Source organism: Eleutherodactylus coqui, chromosome 12 (assembly GCF_035609145.1).
Source record: "Eleutherodactylus coqui strain aEleCoq1 chromosome 12, aEleCoq1.hap1, whole genome shotgun sequence".
NCBI lineage: Eukaryota > Metazoa > Chordata > Amphibia > Anura > Eleutherodactylidae > Eleutherodactylus > Eleutherodactylus coqui.
In genome coordinates this window covers 120,339,781-120,350,506 of record NC_089848.1, presented here as the reverse complement: position 1 = coordinate 120,350,506, position 10,726 = coordinate 120,339,781, and the positions used below count along the sequence as shown (strand labels likewise).

Genomic DNA, 10,726 nt, shown 5'->3' with positions numbered 1-10,726 from the left:
AACCCTTTTCCCATATTTATAATTTTAAATAATCCAAGCAAAAAAAACAACAAAATATATTCGAATTCACTGCATTCAGAAAAGTCTGATCTATCAAAACAAGACATCCCCCTCCCCCACGGTGACCGTCGTCAGAAAAAAAAACAGCGCCAAAAAATGCACTTTTTTGGGTATTTCAGCTTGAAGAAAAAATGTAACATAAATCAATCAAAAAGTTGTTTGAATTCTAAAATGGTTCCAATAAAAGCGTCAGGTCACAAACAGCGAGCCGCGCCGATGAGGAGAAGATTTTTTAAAAGTTATGGCGGACAAATGACGGCGACAGAGGGGTTGTTTTTTTTAATAGATATTTAATTTTTGAACAAAGTATAGCAAAAAAAAAAAAAGAAAGCCCCGAACGACAATAATAGCGCGCTATCGTGACAGATTGGATTTTTTCGGATGCAGCCGCACTAAATGTTTGGGTTTTTTTTGCATTTTTATTATAAATACAAGAAGGGGGGGGGGCGCTTTTTGGCTACCTGCAGGCGCCAGCGTGCGCTGTCACGACAATACAAGGCGCTTCTCTGGCTAAAACGCCTTCCATCACTTCTGTGAAGTAGCGATCCTCCGGCCCGGTAAAGGATCGGCAAGTGTCTTCCATTGCTTTCAATGGGAAGCTTCACATCGCACTCGCCATCACATCGGACGGCGCCATGTGCTTTACTGTCCGACTGAAAGCAGTGGGCAATGCGTTTTAAGGAACGTGAAAAGTTAGGACACGCCGCCATTTTTTCTCTCACTGTGACGCGGTGCAGGAAAACATCGCTCAAGTATGTGACTATTTAAAAGAATGGGGTTCATATTCACGCAGGATTCGGGGGTCTCGCAGCGCACAAATCTCACACGATTTTCTCGGCCGCGTGAAATCGATCTAATTATTCTTTATAATAGAAATATGAATTTAGCGCTTATTTTTACGTTGTCTTGCGGACTTGGACTTGTGATTGTTTGATTGCTTAAACTGCAATACTTCAGTATTGCGCTACACGGTATTTCTGCCGACATTCCATTCGGGCGAGCTGAGGGCGTGCGTGTTCGCAAAAAAGCGTTAAGCAGCTAAATAGACCCCAATGTGGCATTTATACCGCGAAAACCAGGAAAACATAAAAACAAAACCCCAAAAAACATGAAAACAAAACCCAAAAAACAACGGCAGGTGACATTCCTCCCAGAAGCCACTGCGCGACACAATCCCCTCACAGCCGCCTGTGCCACCTGCGGAGCCGCCAGACTGCAGGCCTGTCGCTATAGCAACGGTTGTGTTTGTGTAGCTGCGCGGGAAGCCGCCGCACGATCACACGAGCCGTCCCGCTCATCTCTCCGCCATGCCGGCAGCTCGGGAGGTAGCAGCTGCCCGAGTACCGGTACAAGCCAGCACCATGACCCTGACCGAAGCCCCAAAGTCAGCAAACGGGCGCCCGGTGGTGAGGCTGCTGGTAACGGACACAGACCTGATCCAGAGAGAGGTGAGGTGTCATGACATCCCCCGGACAGCGGTGGCGCTGCTTCTTAAATAGGTTATTATGTTGCACATTGACCACCTTGGCAGCAGGGGGGGGGGGGGGGGAAGAATATCACTGCGGCGTCTGTAACCATAGAAACCAGTGTGAGAGGCTGTAGCGGCCTCTAGTGTTGATCTTAGAGCTGACACTAGAGGAGAGTGTGGTGGTCAATAAGGAAACCAGACATGTCCGCGTCTCAGGGCTTCGGCCGCCATTTTTGTTAAGCCCAGTCCCTAAGTGAGTTATATGACATAACGGTTGGAGAATGTTCCCTTTAGTTGCTCTGAGCTCCACGTAAAGCAAGGCGCGGGTCCGCTTATAGCGTGGAAGGGTTTCATCTCCTCCGTGACCCGTTTTGTGACTTGTTTGCGCTGACGTCGCCTCTTGAGGGCTTGTTTTTGTATTTAGTAAATGGCACCACTTTGGGGTACATACAGGGTTGCCACTCGGCTCGTAGACCACCGGCCTGGGCGCTTATTGAGTTCAAAGGCCGGTTCCAGGGTTTGGGGTTTTTTTTAACTGTAAATATGAATATTAACCCCTTAACGCCACCGGATGTAGCTGTACGCCCCGGCAGGCGGGACTTAAAGGGGTTCTGTCAGAAAAAAACAAAAAAATACCTGTGCCGTCGGGGCCGGTCACCGGAAGGCTGCTGCTCTTCTTCTTTTACGCCAGCAGCTGTCCGATCGCAGGGCAGAGGCTGGCAAAGTACCAGCTTCCACCCCTGCTCCGACCATGCCGGGCGGCAAGTCCTGCCGTCCGGGTCAGTGGTCGGCGTGGCACAAGTGATGCGTTGCCCACTGATTGGCCTGGCCGTGTCTAACCTCTGCCGTCCTCGGACAGTCAATGGCGAGTGCGCATGCTCCCTCGCTGTCAACTCTCCATGGACGGCGGGAGCTGCTGGAGCTGACCCTGTACGCAGCAGGTAAACCGCGGAGGGAGAGCGACAGCGGGATTAGGTACGGTTTTTCCGGTTTACAGGTTTACCTCTACAGGGTTGCTGGTGGGATACATATTTTTTATTTTCCTGACAGAACCTCTTTAACGCCACGGGGCGCACACTTACATCTGGGGATAGCGCAAGATCAGAAGAGGTCCCTCTCTATCGGGCAGCAGGAGCCGGCTGCCACCAATAGCCGTCCTCCGCTGCAACAGCTGGGGGGCATCGGGACAGCTACCCCTGCTGTTAACCCCTTACACGTTGCAATCTTTGTGACGATCCGCAGGTCTAACTGCAGATTTTGATGCGGAGTTGCAGGACGATCAGAAAGAGTTGGCCCATTTCTAGCTGTTTTGCTGCAGGAAGCAGACGGCTCTGTACGTTGAATAGTGGCCCAGGTTGGTACTGCAGGCAGAGTCCTATTGCAGTGAATGGGTCATTGCTCAATGTACGGCGCTGTCTGCTTCTTGCAGCTAGAAGTGGGACAACCCTTTTAAGCCATTCTCAATTCCACATCACAATCTGCAGGTTGCCCATGTGTTGTGGTGCAGCCTGTGGGTTAATTCCGCCCGTGTGAAAGTCCCTTACTCATTCGTTAAATTCATACTGATCCGTACTCCACTGCTGACTGTGGCAGCCATGGTGATCACTGGCCTAGCCAACAACGATTGATGAGGGAAGCCATCAGTTCTGGAGCAGCGAGGGATCCGAATGGTGGTTATGTGACATTTTGATACTTTTTACCGTGCATGCCATACTGGGGGTTTACAAGTGGCTGGAATACCCCTTTAAGTGAAAAATGCCTCATTTCTGCAATCTTTTTTTCTAGGTAGCAGAGTTCAAACCCATGGACTTAGAGCGCATCGTTAAATTGTTTGAAGATCCATTCTCTGTAAGTCACTGGGATTATACTGCTACTTTTTTGTTACTTTTTAGGCCTCCTTCACACGGGCGACAAAGTCGCGTTGCTACAATGCTACAAATCGCATGTATGTGAAGCCCATGCTTCTCTATGGGTTCCTTCACACATGAGATGTGTTGTAGCATGCGACAACCCAACACATAAACCTCGTGGGTCCGGCGATATGCCCACGACTTGTGAGGTTTTGTAGTCCATGTTTCCCTATGGAGCCTTCCTCCCTGTTGCATCGCATCGCACAAAAACACGATTTTCGTTCGATGCAACTTCGACAGTCCTACTGTCAAACCTATAATCTAAGCCCTAGCTGCAGAAAAAAATAAAACAAAGACATACATCACCTTAGAAGTACTCGCCACAGCTTCTCCTGGGTCCCGACACTGCTTCTCTTCTTCATCTTCTGCCCGAGGGTTGAAAAATCCTCGCCTCCTGGAAGAGCTGGCTGTGATTGGCTGACGCTTAGCCAATCTCAGCAAGTGCTTGATGAAAGTCAGTGATTAAACCAATCACAGCCATTCATCGAGCACTGACTGTGATTGGCTAAGAAGAGAAGCTGCTGCGGCGCCCCAAACACTGCGGTAGAGGTGGTGTGTGTGTGTGTGTGTGTGTGTATGTGTATATATATATATATATATAATTTTTTTTTTTTTTTTTTCAGTTACAGCTTATATTTCGCGGCATGTCCAATTTATGTGTGAGCCTCGCAGAGACCCTCAGAGAAACGTCACGGCTGACACGCCGGCTCTGCTCTGTACATGTGCTGGCTGGGCGGCAGCCGGCACATAGCAGAGCAGAGAAGATGCCGGGAGGAGGTGAACCTACAGGGGCATGGCTCGCATCCCGCTGCGAAAATTCTCGCAGCGGGATCCGACCTTGCCGTCTGCAGGAGGCCTTAAGGCCTGATACACATGGCTGTAATACAGATCCATATTGCACAGATTTAGTAAATGTAGCTCATAAACATCTATGGGGCCATACTGTGCCTCGGTGTGCCTGCAGTTTTATACAGTGGCAAATGGAGGTCTTTTTCTCATGGATTCCATAGGAAGTTGTTTGGCGTGCTCCGAGAAACATTGCTTTCAATCAGGAGAACAGTATGCCTCACAGATGCACTATATGGCGGCACATAACTTGTCTACCAATCTATTATATACGGTATTTTTCGCTCTATAAGACACATTTTTATCCCCCCAGAGTGGGCAAAAAAAACTACATACCTTATGTAAGTTTGGTTGCAAATATAGAGTGTTAACCATTTTTCCTCTTGTTTTGCAGAAAACATTAATCGAGAGGCATGTGAAGGCTTTAAAGAAAGTTGTCAAGCATTACAACAATGGCATTGTATCTTTTTTGTAACCCTTAACATAGAAAATGCACAAAAAATGAAATATAAAAAAAATCAATATCCCAATAATCTCTCTCTTAAAGGACTTGTCCAGCTTTAAACTGTTGACTTCTATTCACTTTATTGGGAACTTTTGCCTATAATACCAAGCCTGGCCACTGCAGTGGGAACAGAGCTGTCTGCTTCCTGCAGAAATCTGCTCAATGAAGCAGTGCACTAGGTCAGCAAACAGCCGATCAGTGGGAGTTCTGGGTGGCAGACCCCCACTGATATATTATTAATGGCCTATTCTGAGGATAGGCCATCAAAAATTTAAAGCTGGAAACCCCTTTAATCTCTTCTTTTACTTTGACCCTATTTTGTTTCATATTCTAATTAGAACAGAGAAATATACTGTACAGAGTAATCTTCCCTATGGGCCTCTGCACACAGGCGGAAATTCTGCGGCGGGATTTCCCGCCTGCATAGGATTGCATTAGATAACACAGTCCTATGCAGACGGCCGTGATTTGTCCGCGTGACAATGCACACGGAAAACAAATCGCGGCATGTTCTATTTCTGTGCGGGTCTCACAGAGGCCCGCACAGAAATGTCAGTGGTGACAGGCCGGCTCCTCTTCACGCATGTGCCGGCTGAGCGGCAGCAGCACACAGCACAGAGAGGGGACACCGGGTGCGGGTAAGCCGCAGGGCTGTGCAGGGACACGGGTCCACATTCGGGTCCGACCCGGCCGTCTGCAGGTGGCCTATGTGTCCCAGGCGTTCTAGCATGTCCCTCCTACTCCTCCTCACTGTTCTTTATCTGACTGTAAGACAGCTGGCGGCAGCAGGAGCCTCTCCCCTCTGCCTTGTCTGCAGTAGGGCAAAAAAATCTTTAAACCCGCCCCTGTCAGCCACTCTCCAGCTAAAAATGTTAGCGGAGAATAACCCCAGTGTTCCCTACAGGATTTCTACAGGATGATGGGGGTTAGTAGAGAGAAGAGAAAAGCTTCAATAGTGTCAGCGAGCCGCAGCTCTAAAGCTGGCCCCGCTGACATGAGGATGGGACCGCTTCTCTTTAAAGGAATTGTCTGCTGTAGCCATTTTTCCTTTCATGCCTTAAGGTCTGCGAGAGCTGTGATGCCTCCAGATGTGTAAACCTGCAGAGCGCTCGCTGTGATACTTCGGAATCGCGTTTAATTAGAGTTTTGTTCTCAAAGTAATTTAAATTTCCTTAACATGTAAAAAGCTCCTAAAAAATTTACCCCAAATTATGAAACTATTAAATATTGCTGCAGCAAAGATAGAAGACCATAAGGATTTCATTGAGCCGGTGTGTGAGCTTGTGAAGGTATTTGGGTAAGTGTGCTGCCGCATCATGTTTAATTACAGTAATTAGTAAAATACCCAAAGTGAAGCCCCTCGACCATAATTCTTCCAGACTGCTGGGTTTGTCTGTCAAACTAGTGAATAGTGAAGCATTTTTAAAGGACTCGCCACTGAGGGGTTAATGTTGTCATGGAAACAGACTAATGAGATGCTCCAAAAATTACACCAAAATTACCGAAACATTTGTTGCAGTGGAACTGAGCATGCTCAATGGACATTTGCTAATTGGCTGATGCCTTGCCATAAAACATACAATTTTTGCTGCACAATAGCAAAGCAGGGACTAACAGAAAGGCTGGAGGAGCAGTTGACTGAGTTTCTGAAGGAAACTTCTACAAGGAAGCTGCTGCCTGGAGAACAGAAGAACCGAACAGCACCAGCAAGAGGATGGAGAGAGGAGTGTAGTGCTCCCACCCACCCTCTCCAGATTCCCTATGGGATCTCTGGGGTTGCTTGAAGTAGCAACGGCCTCCTGATGAGCTGTAAGTGAGGCCAGCATCTTAACAGACTTTAGGGCTATAGGTGTGCACACTGATAAAGTTAAAAATAGTTAACCAGCAGGCCTGCTGCAGAGAGACAGACTGCACTGGGATCCCTGGGGTTGTTGAAGAGGCAACTCCTTCATGATGAACTGTAAGTGAGGCCGGCCTCTGAACAGACTTTAACACCGTAGGTTGTGCACAACGATAGAGGTAAAAGTAGTTAGCCAGCAGGCCTGCTACAGGTAGAGACAGAGACTGTACTGTGAAATCGGACTATTGCTAAGGCGGCAGTACTTGAGTTCCTGTTTGCGGACTGAGCTATTTGGTTACAAGATGGGAAATTAAAAACGCCGTCTGAGGTAGCAAACGAACCTTGAACAAGGAGACATCGTGAATGTATTCTGCAACCCGCATTTCTAATAGACTGTATTGACCGTGGTGGAGTGTTAACCCCTAAAGAGAAACTGTGTATTATATTTCCTGATCTGTATTTCTGTGAAATCGTACGGATATTAAGTGAGCGTTATTGAAGGTGTTCACAAGGTATTCGTGTCACTACAGATCACTCACAAGGTCTTTCTATGTCTACATTTTAGTTAGCAGTCGATAGCGCTTAGGTACTCGAAGGTAAAAACTCAACTGCTCGGTCATTATTACTCTGTTGTTCATTCTATTTCTGCTTTCTTAAATAAACATTGCACACTTTGGTTACTCCATCTGCTGCATCAAATCCTGCGTCGCTACACCTCTCCATCCTGCCCAGAGAAGTGTTACCTAATCACTATAATTTACACTACATGGTGATCTGTAACATTTGTCTGTGTACACTGAAGGACTACATGTCTGATTGGCACGTGTTAGGGTGGGGTAACACGCTGTATATATTCACAGTTGTGAAATCTGCACTTAAATCCCACAACAACGTGCAGTGCAATGTTAGTGATATTAGTGAACGGGGTGGAGTGTGTGTGTGTGTGTGTGTGTGTGTGTGTGGGGGGGGGGGGGTAACAAATATCATTCACTCACAGCATTAAAAAAAATCAGCTGTGGATTCCCGGGATGAAAGTTAAGAGCTTGCTACAGGGGGTGAACAAAAATTTGGAAACATCATATTAAATTAATTGGATTTTTATCATTAGCACTGAACTGCCCTTTTGACCCCTGCTTAACTGAGAGTTTTCCCGCCAAATTTGTGTTTACTTCACCTCTTGCCCTGCTCTGGGTGGTTTTGGGAGCCAGCTGGTAACAGCAACTGCATGGCTCCAAACCCCTAACCAATAGAACCTTGTTGCTCTGGCAGATGTTCACTTCTGTCCGGCAGCATCTGTCATATTATCTCCACTTGTCTTATTGAAATATGATTTATAATCCCACGTAACTTAAGACATGTATTTCGTACAGTGTTTCCATATTTTTGTCCACCCCTGTATTTAATGCTCATACACTAAACCACTGGGGCAGAATTAATTAAGATCGACAGTTCAAACATGGGTCTTAATATGATTTCTGAGGGCATAAGATGTGCCTAATATATATATTTTGCGTCATTTGTCCACCTAAAAAGAAATCTGAGATGGCAAAAAACATTTCTGGTATAATTTACACATAATTCTGTTGGCTTGTGGTGGTCATGCCGCCTCTCAACAAGCGACACCTATTAAAAAAACAAATGTGAAATCAAAAGGTTGTACATTTTTTGAACAGTAGCGCCCCCTATATCTCTGCACAGGAAATTTGCAGCTCCATATAAGCAAAAATGATCTTTGACCCCTAAGGAAATGTTAAGAAACGAATTACCAGAAGCTCCTAACGGTTGTCTAGGACATTTTTATTGATTACTTATCCTCAAGATAGGTTATCAATAGTTGATCGGCAGGGATCTGCAGCTCGGGATCTCCACCAATCCGCTGATCGCCTTTGCCCAAAATGCAGGTTCTCGCTCCACTCAAGCTGATGAGTATGTTCCCGCCCTCTTATACCCAATATCCAGTGTTTTTGGATAAAATGAAACCTTTCTTTTATAATGAAAACTTAAAAATCCTGACCCTGGCCCTCAGTGGAACGTGTCCGGCCTGAGCTTGGCACAAAGTAGAACCCCTCATTAGTACCCGGTGTTTTCAGCTGGGTATACAGTAGACCTTGTGTGGGTTTGGCGCAGATGGCGATGTATAAGGCAACCTCTTGTCTTGGTGTACTGTATTTTTTAGTAATGCTCTGTTATGACCTTCTTGTGTCTTTAGCCTTCCCTTCCTGAAAGAGAAGATGTCAGATGAAGTCACGTATGCGCAAACTGTTGCAGAGGCACTATCCCAACTAGGTGGGTTCTACCACTAACCCTGCTGCGACTGGAATCAATATGAAGCTTGTACACAGCTGAAAGAAGAATTAAAGGGCTTTTCTAGGCAAATGCTATTGATGACCTATCCTCTGGATATTTCATCAATAGTTATTTGCTAGGGACCTGCAGCTCAGGATCCCCAGTGATCAGCTGATCACCCGGCCCGCTGTCAGTGCATTGAACCAAACGTCATCATAGGGGATGTAGGCAAAATGGGAGCACTGCCTTCTATTACACTTCTACATCCGACCCCTGTGTCCGAGCCGAAAGTGCCCCAAGTGTAATAGGAGGCTTCAGCTCCCGTTGACTTCAATGGGAGTGAAGTCCTCTATTATGCTTCCACCTCTGATCCCTATCATGACATTTGGCCCCGCTGCACTGACAGAGGGCCGGGCGATCAGCTAATCACCGGGGTACCTGAGCGGTGGGTCCCCAGTAGTTAACTACCAATAGTATTTGTCCAGAAAATCCCTTTAATTCAGATCAGGTCTCTTTTTCACATCACGTTTCGCTCTGCGCCTCTCCATCTTGGGATTACATCTTCTACGCAGGAAACTGCATAGGGACAGAAACTGGGACTGAACCACAGGGGTTAATGTGTGAGAGAGAGAACACCTTGGTCTCTGTTTCATCAAAAAACACCGAGGGCGATGCTTTTTTATGCAGCTAAAAAGGTTGATCGGGATGGAAGCTAGTGAAGCGGAGACCAAAGAGGTCTCACACAGTAAACCTTCTGATCCCAGGTCTCTGTCCCAGTGCAGTTTACTCCTGAGGGGTTGTGAAGGGAAAACATAACGTGAAACTTGCCTAACATCCTTGAGAAAGTTCAGTGTTTTAGGATTTATAAGTAGAGATGAGCGAGTATACTCGCTAAGGCACATTACTCGAGCGAGTAGTGCCTTAGCCAAGTATCTCCCCGCTCGTCTCTAAAGATTTGGGGGCCGGCAGGGAGCGGCGTGGGAGAGCGGAGAGGAATGGAGAGGAGATCTCTCTCTCCCCCCAGCTCACCTGTCACCCGCGCCGGCAGCCGAACCTTTTCTTCCGAGCGGGGAGATACTCGCTAAGGACAATGCTCGATCGAGTAATTGTACTGGAGGGATTAGGAAGTCTGAAGATTGTGTCGGCCCGAAAACAAGACCTGGAAAAGGCGGATTGGAGGGATGGCAGAGAAGAACACCTACAGGTAATATACCCCCTCCTTCTCCAGTCCTAGGACAGAGTTTTGTCCTGACGCCAGGGGGTTGCTTTAATCATTGCACGTAGTAAAAAAGTATCATGTGATGTTGTGGCTAGCACAATTCCACCAGTTTAGGGACCATAAACTTTCTTATCAGTGATTGTTCCCAGCAAGAGAAACCAGGTAATCTTGTAGATGTGAGACCTTTTAATGGCTAACAAAAATACATGATGTAATAGCGAGCTTCCAAACCAACACAGGGTTCTTCTTCAGGCTTAAATGGAATAGATCTGAAGAGGCATGAATATTTATACACACTTATGACGCGGCACAGATATGGATGTGATTGGTTGCAATTTAAAGGAATTCTGCAACAGCAAACAAACTTTTTTTTGTCTAGGCACCGATAAGGGAGTGAAAGTTTTATGGTCCTAAATTACTGTTGGGGGGGGGAGGGGGGTGTCGTCAGGCTAGAAATGCTACAAGAGGTGCACAAACATTTTTAACTAGACACTGATAAGGGAGTGAAAGTTTATGGTCCCTGAATTACTGTTGATGGGGGTTTTCACCAGGCCAGCAGCCTTATCTGTGCTGTAGATGTCTCACACTTCCC

General features: G+C 46.7%; 1 protein-coding gene across 2 annotated transcripts in view; it reads left to right on the top strand.

The window, feature by feature from the left end:
- Window positions 1-1,321: 1,321 nt before the first annotated feature.
- The window catches only part of CFAP69 (cilia and flagella associated protein 69), a 60,136-nt gene continuing 50,731 nt past the window's right edge, over window positions 1,322-10,726 (top strand). For both annotated transcript variants that reach the window (XM_066584654.1, XM_066584653.1), the window contains exons 1-5: window positions 1,322-1,508; window positions 3,314-3,376; window positions 4,679-4,744; window positions 5,977-6,086; window positions 8,839-8,915. In XM_066584654.1, coding sequence (XP_066440751.1) covers window positions 1,368-1,508; window positions 3,314-3,376; window positions 4,679-4,744; window positions 5,977-6,086; window positions 8,839-8,915 — 457 coding nt within the window. In that variant the 5' untranslated portion in view covers window positions 1,322-1,367. The remainder of the gene's footprint in view (window positions 1,509-3,313; window positions 3,377-4,678; window positions 4,745-5,976; window positions 6,087-8,838; window positions 8,916-10,726) is intronic.